This window comes from Suncus etruscus, chromosome X, assembly GCF_024139225.1.
Source record: "Suncus etruscus isolate mSunEtr1 chromosome X, mSunEtr1.pri.cur, whole genome shotgun sequence".
Classification (NCBI taxonomy): domain Eukaryota; kingdom Metazoa; phylum Chordata; class Mammalia; order Eulipotyphla; family Soricidae; genus Suncus; species Suncus etruscus.
Genome location: NC_064868.1, coordinates 63,667,161 through 63,684,118, shown reverse-complemented (window position 1 = coordinate 63,684,118; position 16,958 = coordinate 63,667,161). Strand labels below are relative to the sequence as shown.

General features: G+C 42.7%; 1 protein-coding gene across 1 annotated transcript; it reads left to right on the top strand.

Annotated features, from left to right (window-relative positions):
* Window positions 1-14,109: 14,109 nt before the first annotated feature.
* LOC125999281 (polyadenylate-binding protein 1-like 2) lies at window positions 14,110-15,045 on the top strand. The gene has a single exon (XM_049767358.1). It carries the CDS (start codon window positions 14,185-14,187, stop codon window positions 14,785-14,787), a length of 603 nt encoding a protein of 200 aa, XP_049623315.1. The 5' UTR covers window positions 14,110-14,184; the 3' UTR covers window positions 14,788-15,045.
* Window positions 15,046-16,958: the final 1,913 nt, after the last annotated feature.

Below are 16,958 nucleotides of genomic sequence, written 5' to 3'. Positions count from 1 at the left end.
GGTTGACTGTGGGGACTGCCAGGTGAAGTGCTAATTGCTTGACCCACAGAGTCTCTGCCCTGCTGTGCTTCTTCTGAGGAAACTGAGGACCTCAAGGGAGCCTTGTCCTGTGCTTCTCTGTCTTTTCTGAATCCTTGAAGCTCTCCTCAGAGCCCTGGGAAGTGAACCCCCCAAAACTGCATTCTGAAGCTATGCAGCGAGTGAGTGAATGAGTAAGAAATGGCTAAATTCTTTACAAGCCCAGAAAGGGGAAGCCACTGAACTCTGCTGGAACTCAGATGCCAGCACCTCTATCTGCCTGTGTTCTGTGCTGTGCTCCATTTTCAGCCTAATTTCATCCTGTGTGTGGCTCATCTGCAGATGGCTTGCCTTCCCTGGAGCCTTTCCTGGAGGTGAGCTTAAACACCCAGAAAGGGGAAGCCGCTGAACTCTGCTGGAACTCAGATGCCAGCACACCTATCAGCCTGTCTTCTGTGCTGTGCTCCATTTTGTACCTGATTTCATCCAGTGTGTGGCTCACCTGCAGATGGCTCATCTTCCCTGGAGCCTTCCCTGGAGGTGAGATTACACGCCCAGAAAGGGGAAGCCGCTGAATTCTGCTAAAATTCAGATAGCAGCACCCCTATCTGCCTGTCTTCTGTGCTGTGCTACATTTTTGGCCTAATTTCATCCTGTGTGTGGCTCACCTGCGGATGGCTCACCTTTCCTGGAGCCTTCCCTGGAGGTGAGTTTACAAGCCCAGAAAGGGTGGAGCCAGAGGAGCACGGCTGCTCCGCTTCGCTTCCTGGCCGTGCATATTATTTAGCCAATGAATACAACCACAACACGTAGAAAAACCCACAATACAAGTGTGACAATGGGGGAAAAATGCAGGCCAGCACCAGACATAGAGAATGACGATGGCAACTCTGATGACTTGAACATGACCAACCAACTAGTCAGTCTCTCAGAAAAGGAGTTTAGAGTAGCAATATGGAAGATGTTCAAAAACTCAAAGAAAGTATAGAAGAGAACACTAATAATAATCAAGAGAATATGAAGATAGAAATCAGAAAATTCCAAACTAAAATTTCAGGTCAAATAACAGGTCTGAAAAACTCAGTAGATGAATTGAAGAAAAATATGGTTGAGCTCTCCCATGGGTTAACAGAAGGTGAGGATAGAATTAGAACACTAGAAGATGAGATAAATAACAATTCCGGGCCCGGAGAGATAGCACAGTGGTGTTTGCCTTGCAAGCAGCCTATCCAGGACCAAAGGTGGTTGGTTCGAATCCCGGTGTCCCATATGGTCCCCCGTGCCTGCCAGGAGCTATTTCTGAGCAGATAGCCAGGAGTAACCCCTGAGCACCGCCGGGTGTGGCCCCCCCAAAAAAAAACCAAAAAAAAAATAACAATTCCATAAAGCAGAAGAAATTGGAAAAAAGCCTTAAAGCAAACGATCAAACAATGGAAAAATTACTGAAAGAATGAGAACAGATGAAAATAGAACTCTGATAAGCTCAACAGAAACAACTTAAGAATCATTGGAGTCCCAAAGACCCAGGAAGAAAAACTCCAGGAAGAATCAAAGGTCAAGAACATCATTAAAGTAAAACTACCAAAGCTAATGAATACATGTGATCAAATCCTGAATGCCCGAAGAGTACCAACTAAAAGAGACCCCCCCAAAAAAACCCCAATACAAATCCTAGTCACAATGATGAACCCCACAGATAGAGACAGAATTCTGAAAGCAGCAAGATAGAAAAGAGAAAATACATTCAAGGGAAGATCTTTGACATTTACTGCAGACCTGTCACCAGAAACACTCAAGGCCAGAAGGCAGTGGTGGGACAAAACTCAATGAAATAAATGCTTCACCTAGAATACTGCATCCAGAAAAACACACTTTCATGTTTGAAGGAACAATACATGGTTTCACAGACAAACAACAGCTCAGAAACTTTACAGACACAAAACCATTCTTAAAAGAAACACTGAACGGCCTACTTTAAGATAAGACTGACCAACAGACACACCAAACTTCGATATAAAGATGGCAGTTACTCCCAGGACAATTCTTTCTCTCAATGTCAATGGACTAAATGCACCAGTTAAGAGACACAGAGTGGCTAAATGGATCAAAAAACTCAATCCAACCTTCTGCTGTCTACAAGAAACTCACCTGAATAATCAGAACAAACATAGACTCAAAATAAAAGGCTGGAGGAAAATCATCCAAGCAAACAACACCCATAAAAAATCTGGAGTGGCCATACTAATATCAGATGATGCAAACTTTATACTTAGGAAAGTTGTAAGGGACAAAGATGGACATTTTGTATTAATCAAGTGATACATACAGCGGGAAAAAAATCACTCTCCTAAACATCTATGCACCAAATAAGGGGCCAGCAAAATGTTTAACACAATTGCTGACAAATATGAAAAATAATATCAAGAAAAACACAATAATTGTGGGAGACCTCAACACGGCATTGTCAAAACTTGACAGGTCAACCAGACTAAAACCCAACAAGAATATACTAGACCTGAAAAGAGAATTGGAAGAAAGAGGCCTAGTAGATATATACAGGACACTCCACCCCCAGAAGCCCGGATACACATTCTTCTCTAATATATATGGGACATTATCCATGATAGACTACATGCTAGCACATAAAACATACCTACATTATATCAAGAGGATAGAAATTTTGCAGACTACCTTCGCTGACCACAAGGCCATGAAATTATATGTGAACCACAAAGGGACACAAAAGAAAAACTTTAATACCTGGAAGTTAAACAGCCTAATACTGAATAACCAGTGGGTCCGAGATGAAATCAAAGAGGAAATCAATACCTTCCTAGAAACAAATGACAATCGAGACACAAACTATCAGAACCTATGGGACACAGCAAAAGCGGTACTAAGAGAAAAATTTATAGCTTTGAAAGCACACATCAGGAAAGAAGAAGGGCATACTTGAATAGCTTAATGACGCAGCTCATAGAATTATAAAGTACTCAACAAAAGGACCAAAAAATAGGGAGACAGAAAGAAATAACAAAGCTGAGAGCAGAAATCAATGAAGTGGAAACTCAAAAAACGATCCAAAAAATCAACGAAAACAGAAGTTGGTTCTTTGAAAAAATAAACAAGGTAGATATACCACTGGCAAAACTGACAAAGAAAAAGAGAGAAACTTGATAGCTCGTATTAGGAATGAAAAAGAAGAGATCACTACTGATATGGTGGAGATCCAAAGGGTAATCAGAAACTACTTTGAGAAACTCTATGGCACAAAAAATGAAAATCGGGAAGAAATGGATAAATTCTTGGAATCTTATAATCTTCCACGGTTGGTTGAAGAGGATGTAGTATATCTAAACACACCCATCCCTATTGAGGAAATTAAGACAGTAATCAAATGTCTGCCCAAAACAAAAGTCCAGGCCCAGATGGATTTACTAATGAATTCTTTTAAAACTTTCAAGAGGAACTTCTACCAATCCCGACAAGACTCTTTCATAAAATTGAAAAAACAGGAACACTTCCGAATAGCTTTTATGAAGCCAACATCACCTTGATACCTAAACCAGACAGAAATACTATGAAAAAAGAAAATTACAGACCAATATCGCTGATGAATACAGGTGCAAAGATCCTCAACAAAGTCCTGGCAAATAAGATTCAGTGCTTCATTAAAAAGATCATCCACTATGATCAAGTAGGTTTCATCCCAGGAATGCAAGGCTGCTTTAACATCCGTAAATCTATCAACATAATACACAATATCAACAACAAGAAAAATAGAAATCATATGATCATATCAATAGATGCAGAGAAATCATTTGATAAGGTCCAACACCCATTCTTGATCAAAACTCTCAGCAAGATGGGAATGGAAGAAACCTTTCTCAATATAGTTAAAGCCATCTACCACAAGAGGGAGACAAATATTGTCCTCAATGGAGAAAAAATGAAAGCCTTTCCTCTAAATTCTGGCACAAGACAAGGCTGTCCTCTCTCACCAATCCTATTCAATATAACACTGGAACAGCTCTCGTTGTTTGCAGATGACATGACACTCTACCTAGAAAACCCTAAAGTCTCTACAAAAAAGCTTCTAGAAACAATGCACTCATATAGCAAGGTGACAGGCTACAAAATTAATACAGAAAAATCAATTGCCTTTCTACACACCAATAGTAATAAGAAAGAAATTGACATTAAGAAAGCAACACCATTCACAATAGTGCCACACAAACTCTTGGAATCAACTTGACTAAAAATGTAAAGGACCTATGCAAAGAAAACTATAAAACTCTGCTCCAAGAAATAAGACAGGACACGCAGAAATAAAATCACATACCCTGCTCATGAACTGGCAGGATTAACATCATCAAAATGGCAATTCTCCCCAAAGCATTGTACAGATATAATGAGATCCCTCTAATATATGCATGACATTCTTCAAAGAAGTGGATCAGCACTTTTGAAATTCATTTCGAACAATAAAAACCCTAGAATAGCTAAAGCAATCATTGGGGAAAAGAAATATGGGAGGAATTACTTTCCCCAATTTTAAACTGTTTTACAAAGCAATAGTTATCAAAACAGCATGGTATTTGAATAAGGACAGGCCCTCAGATCAGTGGAATAGGCTTGAGTACTCATAGAATGCTCCCCAGACATACAATCACTTAATTTTTTATAAAGGAGCAGAGTTCCTAAATGGAGCAAGGAAAGCCTCTTCAATAAGTGGTGTTGGCACAACTGCATAGACACTTAAAAAAAGCAAACTCAGACCCCCCAGCTAACACCATGTATAAAGGTAAAATCCAAATGCATTAAAGACCTTGATATCAGACCCGAAATCATAAGGCAAATAGAACAACAAGTAGGTAAAATACTCTGACATTGAGTCTAAAGGCATCTTTAAGGAGGAAATAGCACTCTCCAAACAAGTCGAAGCACTGATATACAGATGAGACTATATTAAGATGAGAAGCTTATGCACTTCAAAGGAAATAGTGCCCAGTATTCAAGAGCCACCCACTGACTGGGAGAAACTATTCACCCAATACCCATCAGATAAAGGGCTAATATCCAAATATACAAGGCACTAAGAAATTTACAAGGAAAAACATCTAATCCCATCAAAAAAAATGGGGAGAAGAAATGAACAGACACTTTGTCAAAGAAGAAATACAAGTAGCCAAAAGGCACATGAAAAAATGCTCCACATCACTAATCATCAGGGAGATGCGAATCAAAACAACTTTGAGGTACCACCTCACACCCCAGAGATTGGCACACATCACAAAGAATGAGAACAAGCAGTGTTGGCGTGGATGTGGAGAGAAAGGAACTCTTATTCACTGCTGGTGGGGATGCCATCTAGTCCAACCTTTATGGAATGGTATATGGAGATTCCTCCAAAAACTGGAAATTGAGCTCCCATACAATCCAGCTAGACCACTCCTAGGGATATACCCAAGAAACAAAAATACAATACAAAAATGCCTTCCTCAAACCTATATTCATTGCAGCGCTATTTACAATAGCCAGAATCTGGAAACAACCAAGATGCCCGTCCGCAGATGAATGGCTAAAAAACTGTGGTACATATACTCAATGGAATATTATGCAGCCATTAGGAGAGATGAAGTCATGAAATATTCCTATATATAGATGTACATGAAATCTATTATGCTGTGCGAAATAAGTCAAAAGGAGAGAGAAAATGCAGAATATTCTCACTCATCTATGGGTTTTTTTTTTAATTTATTTAAACACCTTAATTACATACATGATTGTGTTTGGGTTTCAGTCATGTAAAGAACACCACCCATCACCAGTGCAACATTCCCATCACCAATGTCCCAAGTCTCCCTTCGCCCCACCCGACCCCCGCCTGTACTCATCTATGGGTTTTAAGAAAAATTAAAGAAATTATTGTAATAAGGCCCAGAGACAATAGAGTCAAGGGCTGGAAGGTCCAGTTTAGTACATGAAGCTCACCACAAAGAGTGATGAGTGTTGTTAGAGAAATAACTACATTGAGAACTATCATAACAATGTTAATGAATGAGAGAAGTAGAAGCCTTTCTGGAATACAGTCAGGGGTGGGGTGGGGAGGAGGGAGATCTGGGACACTGGTAATGAGAATGTTGCAATGGTGAAGGGGGGTGTTGTTTGCATGACTGAAACCCAACTACAATCATGTTTGTAATCAAGCTGTTTAAATAAAGATGTACAAAAGAAATAATGGGGAATGAAAATGAATAGACACTTTTCCAAGTAAGACCAACAGAGGCCATGAGACATATGAAAATATATTTACCATCACTTATAATTAGGGAAATTCAAATCAAGACAACAATGAGGTACCACGTTACACCAGTGAGGATGGCACGCATCACAAATAATGGGACCAATCTCTGTTGGCGTGGATGTGATAAGAAAGGAACTCTCATCCACTACTGGTGAGAATGTTGCCTGATCAAACCCGTATGAAAATCAGTTTGGAGAGTGCTTAGAAAACTCAGAATTTAGCTGTCATATGACCCAGCAATCGCATTCCTGGGTATCTACCCCCAAGATGGAAGTATATTCATCCCAAAATATGTATGCACTAGACTATTTATCACAGCACTCAGTACAATAGCCAAGATTTGGAACCAACCTCGATGCCCAACAACAGATGAGTGGATCATGAAGATGTGGTACTTATACACAATGGAATACTACAGAGCACTTAGAAATGACACAATCATGCATTTCGCAACAACATGGATGGACCTTGAAAATATTATATTAAATGAAATAAGCCAGAAGTAGAAAGAAAAATACAAAATGGTAACACTTTTTGAGGTACCTGGAGAAGATGTGGTACTTATACACTTCTTTGACATATCTGGAATATATACCACATTTACATTTAGTACTCTAGCAACAAATACAAGGGCTGAAAGGGTAGAATCTCCAAACATTGTAGATGCCACCATATAACAAGGAGAAATGTTCAAACGAAGTGGAAAGGGGGCATCACAAAGATGCAAATACTCATTATAACCTAAAGACACCAATAAGAAAGGAAACAGTGATTTAGAGTGATCAGGTATGTAGTCAACCTATAACTACAACGGTCTATAACAATGTTCTAATGTATTTATTCAAATAACCAGGTGCAGAATATGATTGGAAGTCCAGAATCTCTCTATAGTGATTACTAACGATATGCTTTGATGCCTTAATTTTTACCAAGTATAAAATAACCCTTCAGCTTCTTTTTCCACAATGGGTCTTGGAAGCAAAGGGTGGACACCCTAATTTTAAACCTCAGTGTTCAATCATACAGAATACCATAAACAGTGCTCATTATGACGATTTCTCAATAAAATACTCTAATTTACCCACTTCCTTTTTTATGTCTTCTATTAGGACCCAATGCAAATGATTATTCAGACCACAGGAACAGTCAATGGCGCACCACAGACTCATGTTACAGGTCTCACTCATAGTCCATGTATTTACAAATCACTACTTTCTTTTTTTCACTTTTCACTCTCTTTTTTCTTTTCCCTTTAGTTCTTCTTTTCCTCTCTCATTTATTCTTCATCAATTCAATCTATATTAAGTAAAGCCCGCACTGTACCTCTATATTTAAAATACAACAGATGATACTACATAGGGTAGCCACATCTTGTAGTCCTCACTACCACATTGCTTAGTACTCTAGACGCAAAAACTGTGGTTATCCTAAAAAGCTCCAACCTCTACATAACCCTGAAACCTTTATTTAGCAGAGACCACCCCAGTCAGTGATGAAGGGACTTGAAAGTGGAAAAGCCTACAACAATGACACACTGACCCAATCTTTTCAACTTATTTTTACCATATTTACTTATTCTTTTATCTTCTCTCTTATCTTTGGTTTTCCCCTTCTTTCTTTCCTAATCCATATCTTAGGCAAGTATTATCTTTTCTTAACTCAATTATTTCTTGAGTTCAGACCCAGCCTATGAGGGTCAGGTCTCCAACAAAAAACCTAAAAACAGAACACTAAAGTCTATCTTTATGTGGGCATGAGTTTGTAGACAGTGGATTCCTCTCTGATTGCCCAACCTAAAATGTAAAAAATCCATGCCCCTCATATATTATCCCTCCTCCCCTTTCAGAAATCTTTCTATCTTCTCATCCCCTAAACCTAATCAATTATCCTTCCCTCAGTTCTTAACCCTCAGTTCTTAACCCTCAGTTCTTAACCCTCAGTTCTTAACCCTTTAGATATCGAGATCAACCTCCTACCCCAATAAACCACCACCCAGTTTGCAAACCTAAAGGACACTCTCTCAGTGCCACATCTTATGCCTCGGCAAAAACTACAACCAACACTCCTACTGACTCGGGCTTTGTGGCCCTTCTCACACTCCCAGTTGTGGACTGTTGCATGCTACCAATTCAACCCCAGAAGGACCTCCGACCCACGGTCACTACCTGATCCTTATGGCTGCAAATCATTGCTGAAACTCAACAAAAAGCGATGTGTGATGAAAATGTGCCCTGGATTTCACCCCCAACAAGAATATCTCAAAGGACTTAATAGGGAAGCCAATATCTCCTTTATATACATATAATACATCTATAATAATACCTTCTAGTCTGTTTATTCACAAATGTAAGTCAGCATCTTAGACAGCTTTTTTAATTACTTCTTTAAATTTATTTTTATTTATTTCTTCATATATATGTATATATATACATATATATGAAGATATTTTTTCTCTTCAACTTTATCTGCTTTGGTTTTTCTTGGTATGAAAACCTACAAGTAAAAGTCTTTCCTGGGGTAAAAGCTCAGATCAATACTAGGGCAGATAGATTGTGCAGACTATCTTTCTTACCCCAAATCCACCAGTAACATTACATGGTTCCATCCCCTTTTGCACAGGCACTCTAAATAAGGGGAACTCTTATGCACAGAAACAAGTTCTTGTCTACTAGGGAAAAGAACCCATACATTTTATAATACAGGGAAGACTCATACCTTGAGCATGGGACATGTAGACCCAAATTAGACTCCATGTTATTGGACAGTGATCCTCCAACCCAGAACCCCAGATCCCAGACATGGATGCAACACAGTTACCAGGAAAAAGCATCTGGAACCAAACTCCTCCCTGAAAAATTTCTAATATGGCTCCAGCATCAACTTGCACCAGATTTGATACGACATCCTGACATGAGGAAACAGCAACAACTTGATGTAAGAGAGGGTTGCCCTATCTCCTCACCTAACTGTATGAAGAAATCAGAAAACGTGTCATCCTTTGCTCTATGCAAAAAACAAAATCTCTAACTACAGAAGACTGACTTTGACAAACATGGACTGGGCAGATCCTATTGTGGGACCAATAAGAAAGATCCTGGCTTAGTCCTCGGCATACAATTCATACAAAAACAAAGATGTCTAATTCCAGAGGTCTAACTTTGACAACTGCGACTGAGCAGAACTTCTGTAAGCATGCTGAAAGACTCTATCCTAGGCTTTGTCGTAGGATCTGAGCAAAAACCAAGACAACTAATTACAGAAATCTAATTCGACAACAGTGATGGGACAGAACTTCTAGAACCATAAAGAAAAACTCTCTCTTAACCTGCGTCCTCTAACCTACACAAATAACAAGATCTCTAGCTACAGAGGGTTGATGTTATCATCCACAACTGAGCAGAAAGTTTCCTGGCACCATAAAAAGACATTGGGGTGTGAAAATAAGTGTGTATGAAGCCTGTAATGGTTCCCATGGCTGTATGCTTCAAGGGCAGAGAAACCCTGTATCTCTTAGGCCAGGGATTTTTTTCCTAATTAATTCCCCCAATACTTACTGTGCCTTGGCAAAAGAAGACAATAACAACGATATAGAAGAAGAAGAAGAAGAAGAAGAAGAAGAAGAAGAAGAAGAAGAAGAAGAAGAAGAAGAAGAAGAAGAAGAAGAAGAAGAAGAAGAAGAAGAAGAAGAAGAAGAAGAAGAAGAAGAAGAAGAAGAAGAAGAAGAAGAAGAAAAAGAAGAAGAAGAAGAAGAAGAAGAAGAAGAAGAAGAAAGAAGAAGAAATCTTTTAAGTAGTTGTTGGTTTGGGGTTTTGACTTTTTTTGGGGGGGGTTTTGGGCCACACCCAGCGATGCTCAGGGGTTACTCCTGGCGGTCTGCTCAGAAATAGCTCCTGGCAGGCACAGGGGACCATATGGGACACCGGGATTCGAACCAACCACCTTTGGTCCTGGATCGGCTGCTTGCAAGGCAAAAGCCGCTGTGCTATTTCTCCGGGCCCTTGACTGTTATTTTTTATGTTTTGTCTTGTTATTTTTCTTTTTTGTTTTGATTTTTGTTCTTTTTTGTAGTTGCTGGTTCTGGTATTTTATCTGTTCTATCTTTATTTGTTTTTTCTATTTCTGTTGCTACTGCTTTTTTTTTGTTATCTTTCTTCATCTTTTTCCCCTTTCTTCTTCTAAATTGACATTTAGAACACCTAGATGGACTCCTCCTAGTATTTTTTCTCTTTTACCTTTTCTTTGCTTATACCTCCAACAGAAACACATTACTGAAATCATCTTTTTCAGAATCATAATTTGAGAGGGGAAATGGAAGATACCAACACCAGACAGTTGCATGAACATTTAGTGGAAATAAAAAATGATCAAACATGAATGATCAAACAGCAGAATCGATACCCAATCTACAACAAGCTGAACAAGTTGGGACCACTTACACTAGCATTATGGGGGTTAAAGGAGAGAGATATGGGATGAATCCTGGGAACAGGGGTGGAGGGAGGATAACACTGGTGGTGGGAATACCCCTCAATCATTGCTACTATGTGCCTTAAATATTACTGTGAAAGATTTCTAATTCACTTTCGCCACAATAAAAATAAAAACAGAAGTTGGGGAAGGAGATACCCACAAGTAGTAACAAGGGTGCATCCAAACATCTTCCAACTCCTCCTAAATGAAAGTCACAGCTCTTAACTTTGTGTTTCGGGATGGTCTGTATCCCTTAATGATTTTTTTTATTATGGGGACTTGGGGGTCATATGATGCAAAAAAACAACTTCTCTACCCTCAAAATGGGGCTCAGCCATTATTGTCTTACCCAATCTTCCTCTTTCTGGTTATGTGAATGAGAACTTTATAGGAGGGTTTCTTTAGATCCCCATTATTGTTGTTACGTTTTTTCCCCCTATTGAGTTGATCTGTGCCTTTCTCCATTTAACTGCCTCTCCTCCTTGTATGCTTCTTATTCCGTTCTTTTCTCCACTTTTCTTATGCTCTCTCTGAAATCTATCCCAATGCCTTTCTATTTCTCCCTGCTGATGGGCAGGAGGTGGGCCATCTGAAATGGAAGTAAGGTGAAGGCTCCCAACAATCTGCCAAATTTCTAATATCCAAGCCTATCTTGGTGAAAAACTCTTTTAGTGAAGTAACACAGGTTTCAGGAACACAGCATCCTTTGACATTGGCAGATACTAAGTTACAGTCTCCAGAAAATTCCTAGTTGCTTTCCAGACTGTACAATTGACTTTATCAACACACTTTAGCCACCAGCCCTCCCAGCTTCGCTTACAGGGGTGTTCCTTTGGTGCGTAGTAAAGTTTAAGCATTTGTTTTGGTTTAGTTTTGCTTGCTTATTTGCATTGTTTCCTTTTCTTACACAGAGAAGTGTAAGAAGTGTTACCCTTTTTCATCTTTTTCCCCTTTCTTCTTCTAAATTGACATTTAGAACACCTAGATGGACTCCTCCTAGTATTTTTTCTCTTTTACCTTTTCTTTGCTTATACCTCCAACAGAAACACATTACATTTCCCTATCTGCAGTATTTAAATGAATATACTGTCCTGCATGTCCATCCATCCATTCATCCACAGTTTCAGAAATAGCAAGGATTAAAATATTTTATAGCAGAGATCGTTGTCTGTATTGCACTATTCTTTTGTTTTTAACCACAGCAAATTGGATCTTCTTCTCCTCCTCCTCCTCCTCCTCTTCCTTCTCCCCTACCAGCACCACCACCTCCTCCTCCTCCACCAGCTCCTCCTCCACCTCCTCCTCCACTCCCTCCTCCACCTCCTCCTCTTTGACCCCTTCTTCCTTTCTGTTACCATGGAAGGACACGGTGTACTTGGGCCCTGACCCATTTTCAGGCTGCGTGTGTTGCCACTGGGAGGGCAAAATAATAGGGAGTGTGTGGAGAAGACTTGTGTTATTATTATCATTATTAATCTACCAGAACCCCCTTCCCCTCCTCCTTGTTATCTAGGAGGGATGGGGTGCATTTGATCCCTGAATAATTCACAGGCTACTCATATAGAGGCTGGGATGGCAGAAGGATTTGGGGGAAATGTAGAAGACCTGAACTGTTATCAGTATTACTATAATGTTATTAGTATTATAGCATTAGTATCATTATTATTTTACACAGAGGCTCCTCCTCCACTTTGCCCCACTCTGTCTCCTTCTCGTTACCATGGAGGGACTGGGTGCACCTGATCTCTTACTTCCAGGCAGCGTAATGATGCTGGGAGGGCAGCAGGAGTTGGGGAAATGAAGAAGACCTGGATTTCCAGCCACCAAACTGACTATTCCCCAGGGCAAGCTCAAAACCAGTCTCTGCTCTCCTACCTTCCAGATGACCTGTGTCCCAAGAGACCAAGGGACCAGCGTCATCTCCTTAAATGTGGCTTGTCCTTATGGATGAACGAGCATGTTTTTTTCTCCTGTTCTGTTGCAAGTTGTAGAGGAAGAAAAGAGCAGGACCAGGGAGGGACGTTTGAGAAACAAGACAGCGGGTTTCTAGGGAGCTTGCTCCAGTGGTCCTAGCTCCCTGAGAAAGCAATCATTTCTTTGGTGAAGGAGATTGTGTGTGTGTGGGTGGTGGTGGTGGTGGTGGTGGTGGTGGTGGTGGTGGTGGTGGTGGTGGTGGTGGTGGTGGTGGTGGTGGTGTGTGTGTGGTGTGTGCATGCGTGCACGCACGCGAGGGGGCTTGGGGAAGTGGAGACAGAGAGACAGAGACAGACAGAGAGGGGGAGAAAGTTCTTGGCGTGGGTTCAGCTCAGGAAAGTGGAGCTGTCACGTCGAAGCCAACCACCCTCTGTTGCAGCAAAGTTCTGGGTTTGATCACCGAGATGTCTGCGGAGGGCAGGGAAAAAATGCAACTCCCTGCTCTATGTGCTGAACCCCTGGCCCCTCCCTCGGCAGTCCTCTCCCGAGTCCAGTCTTGACAGTTGTCCAGGTGACCTAAAGGCAGAAAGCTCAGCGCCTGCTCTCCAACCACCCCCGCCCCCCTGGGCGCCACGGGCCTGGCCTCCCGAGGAGGAGTCCTTACCCCCTCCCACCGCCCGCAGCCCCGCAGCAGCCACAGGGGGAACCAAAGAGACAGAAGCTTTCCCAGCTGCCCGGACTACAGACGCCAACACCTCCCACCACCCCCACCCGCTGTCCGCCTGCCCTCGCCCCGCACACAAGTCCGCGACGGAACCGCGGTGCAGTAGTGGGCTGCAGGCTGCGGGTTGCAGCGACTCGTCGCGGCGCCCTCTTGGCTGAGCTCTTCATCCTAGGTGCCTGGGGTCCCTGTGCTTGACTGATCCCGCGCTGCCTCCCCAGCTCCACGGACGTCCCAGGCAAGGCTTCGGGCAGCCACCTGCCCTCCTGCCCGGCCTCGCCTCTTCGCCCCCACCCCAAGCCCGAGGAAGGGAGGTCGCGGCAGCGGCCCGGCGGCGTTGGCGACCGTGGCCACGGCAGCGGCGACCCTGGCGGCGGCGGTGGCGGCGGCGGCGGCGGCGGCGGCAGAGGCTGCAGCGGCGACTGTGGCAGAGGCGGTGGCGGAGGCCTCGGTGGCCGAGACGGAAGCCGAAGTGGAGGCTGAAGTGGAGGCCTCGGCTTCGGCAGAAGCGGCGGTGGTGGAGGCCACCCTGGGGGAGGCAGCGGCCGCCCTGGCGGGAAAGGAGGCAGAGCCCCCCGGGGAGACCGGCGCTGTGGCGGTGGTGGGGGGCAGCGCAGCCGAAGCGAGCGCCGCCGCAGAGACTGCGGCTGCCCCCTTGGAGGAGACAGGTGCGGGTTCCGACGCGGAGGTGGCGGCGGCCACTGAGGCCGATGCAGAGCCTCGCGGGGGCTCCGAGGGGAACCCAGACTATCCCATGGCCTCGCTGTACGTGGGTGACCTGCATCCCGAGGTGACAGAAGCAATGCTGTATGAGAAGTTCAGCCCCGCCGGGCCCATCCTATCCATCCGCATCTGCAGGGACAAGATCACCCGCCGCTCCCTAGGCTATGCCTATGTCAACTACCAGCAACCGGTGGACGCCAAGCGGGCCCTGGAGACCCTCAACTTCGATATCATCAAGGGCAGGCCGGTGCGTATCATGTGGTCCCAGCGAGACCCCTCGCTCCGCAAGAGCGGGGTAGGCAACGTCTTCATCAAGAACCTGGGCAAGACCATCGACAACAAGGCTCTTTACAATATCTTCTCAGCTTTTGGCAACATCCTCTCCTGTAAAGTGGCCTGTGATGAAAAGGGGCCCAAGGGCTATGGGTTCGTGCACTTCCAGAAGCAGGAGTCCGCCGAGCGGGCCATTGACGCGATGAATGGCATGTTCCTCAACTACCGCAAAATTTTCGTGGGGAGATTCAAGTCGCATAAAGAACGGGAGGCTGAAAGGGGAGCCTGGGCCAGGCAGTCAACCAGTGCCAACGTCAAGGATTTCGAGGAAGACACCGATGATGGGGCCACCTTGCGATGAAGGCGTCCAGGAGAGCCAGCCAGCTGAGCCAGAGCTTGACTCTCACCCGGTTTACAACCCCTCCCCGCCCCACTTGGTTTCTTCAAACCCACCAGCAGTGTATTCTATTGGGAGTTCACCTCTCGGTCTCTTCGCTCTCTCTGTCTCTGCCCCACATCACTTTCTCTCTCCCCTCTTGTTGTTCACTGCCTCGACCTCCTCCTTGCCCCCCTCCCCGCCTCTCCTGTCTCTCCTTCACCTCTTGTTTCACTGCCTCCTCCTCCTCCTCCTCCTCCTCCTCCTCCTCCTCCTCCTCTTGTCTTTGTCCTTTTTACTCTTTCCCCCACTTTCCACCCACCGCACCAGACTTCCATCAAGGGCATCTAGAAGAATCTTGCTAATCTGTGACTCTCTATAGGTTAAAAACTGCCTCTTCTCCTCTTTCTCTTAGTTGGGTTTAAGGAGCACTTTCTTCTCCTCTTCTTGTTTGGTAGGAACATCATAAAGGAGAAGTCAGATGAAGGGAAGCAAGGGGAAGAATTGCCTCCAAATGACCCTACTACTCAGAGACAACCACTTTTACCTTTGGGGTGTGTTGTATTTCCTGGCTCTCTCCTCTCCTTCCTTCCCTCTCTCCCTCCCTCTTTCGCCCCCACTCCACCTTCCTCCCTTTATAACACACTGTTATAGAGTGGTTTGCGTATATGGTGTTTCTGAAACTGCTTTTATAGAAACTAAACCAAACAGAAGCAGGCCCGTTGAGCTTTCCTTGTTATTCAACAGGCTTTAAAAGTCATCTTCGGTGCCTGCAGAGTGTAGCTACGGAGCATTTCAACATTTCTGTGAGCATTCCCATGTTGCCGGACATTCAGGCGGTGCCTAGTTCTTTGCCTCTCTTCAAAACCCAATATGCCATACTCTTGAGGAGTGAAACCTTTGTTGTCAAGCCAAATCTTTGCTAGCATACTGGATGGTCTCTTTAATTGTGAACTTAAACAGGGTCCACATATGGGCATTTAAAGACATGTCCTAAGTATTGCCAATGACCCTCATCCTAAGCATTGTACTGATTTGCTTTCATGCCAGTAAGTGTCGCTAGTCAAAGGGTATGCCCATTTCTCCTATATAATATCCTTGTCACTGTATTTGATGTGTGTGTGCACACTCCTGAGTGAGTGAGTGAGAGAGAGAGAGAGAGAGAGAGAGAGAGAGAGAGAGAGAGAGAGAGAGAGAGAGAGAGAGTGTGTGTGTGTGTGTGTGTGTGTTCTGGCCAGCTTGAAGGGCTGCAAGTGACTTTTTCTGTCCTTATTTGTTTTGCTGGATGTAAATATTGTTTTTCACCTTCCCCTGTGCTCTCTTCCTAGCTCCAGCCCCTGCCCCCCATCACTGTCAAAAATTATTTCAGCTTCATTCAGAAAATTATCACAAAGCAGACAACTGAACACAAACATATTAATGCTGCTAATAATGAATTCTAATAATCACCTCTGCATTCTCTAAGTACTTTACATATGCTCTTTGCACTGGTTTATTTGAGGGATGTATGAATTTTAATGTATAAACCATTTGAACAATTTCTTTTTTTAGATATGAATATGTAATGTTATAGATACAGATGTATAGATAGGTAATTCTTGAATTTCCCGTCATTAAATTTTCTTATAAAACTTTTTTATATGGCTGTTTAGTGTTTCTATAGATGAGATGGATAAATATATATATACATCTATATCTGTATTTAAATATATATAGATATAATTTGTTTTTAATACATTCTAAACGTTTTATTGTTTTTTGTAGTCAAACCCTATGCTGCTGCTAATAATATTATAGTGCACAAACCTTATTCACTTTAACAGTTTTTCTTGAAGACACTTGCTAAAGGAACAATTGAATTTTCCAAATATAAGTAATGTCTTATTTTTATTGTCTTAGCTTATAAATGAATGGCTATTTTTATAGGTAGCCTTTATTCCCCTCATCAAATAGATAAGTATTTTGTGCCACCCAGAAAATCTGAGGAATTTTCTGCATTACTATTATAATAATTAATATACACTTTCAGTATATTATGAGGGAAACCACAAGGAATTTTTCTGTTTTTTTTTTTTTGAGAAAATTATATACTATCAATATAGCTACACTTTTAGTTAAAAAGAAATCAAAATCACTTCTAATTTAATTTGACATGA

Bases quoted from the DNA above. Each gene is read 5' to 3' on its own strand.
- LOC125999281 (XM_049767358.1), top strand. From the start codon at position 14,185: ATGGCCTCGCTGTACGTGGGTGACCTGCATCCCGAGGTGACAGAAGCA.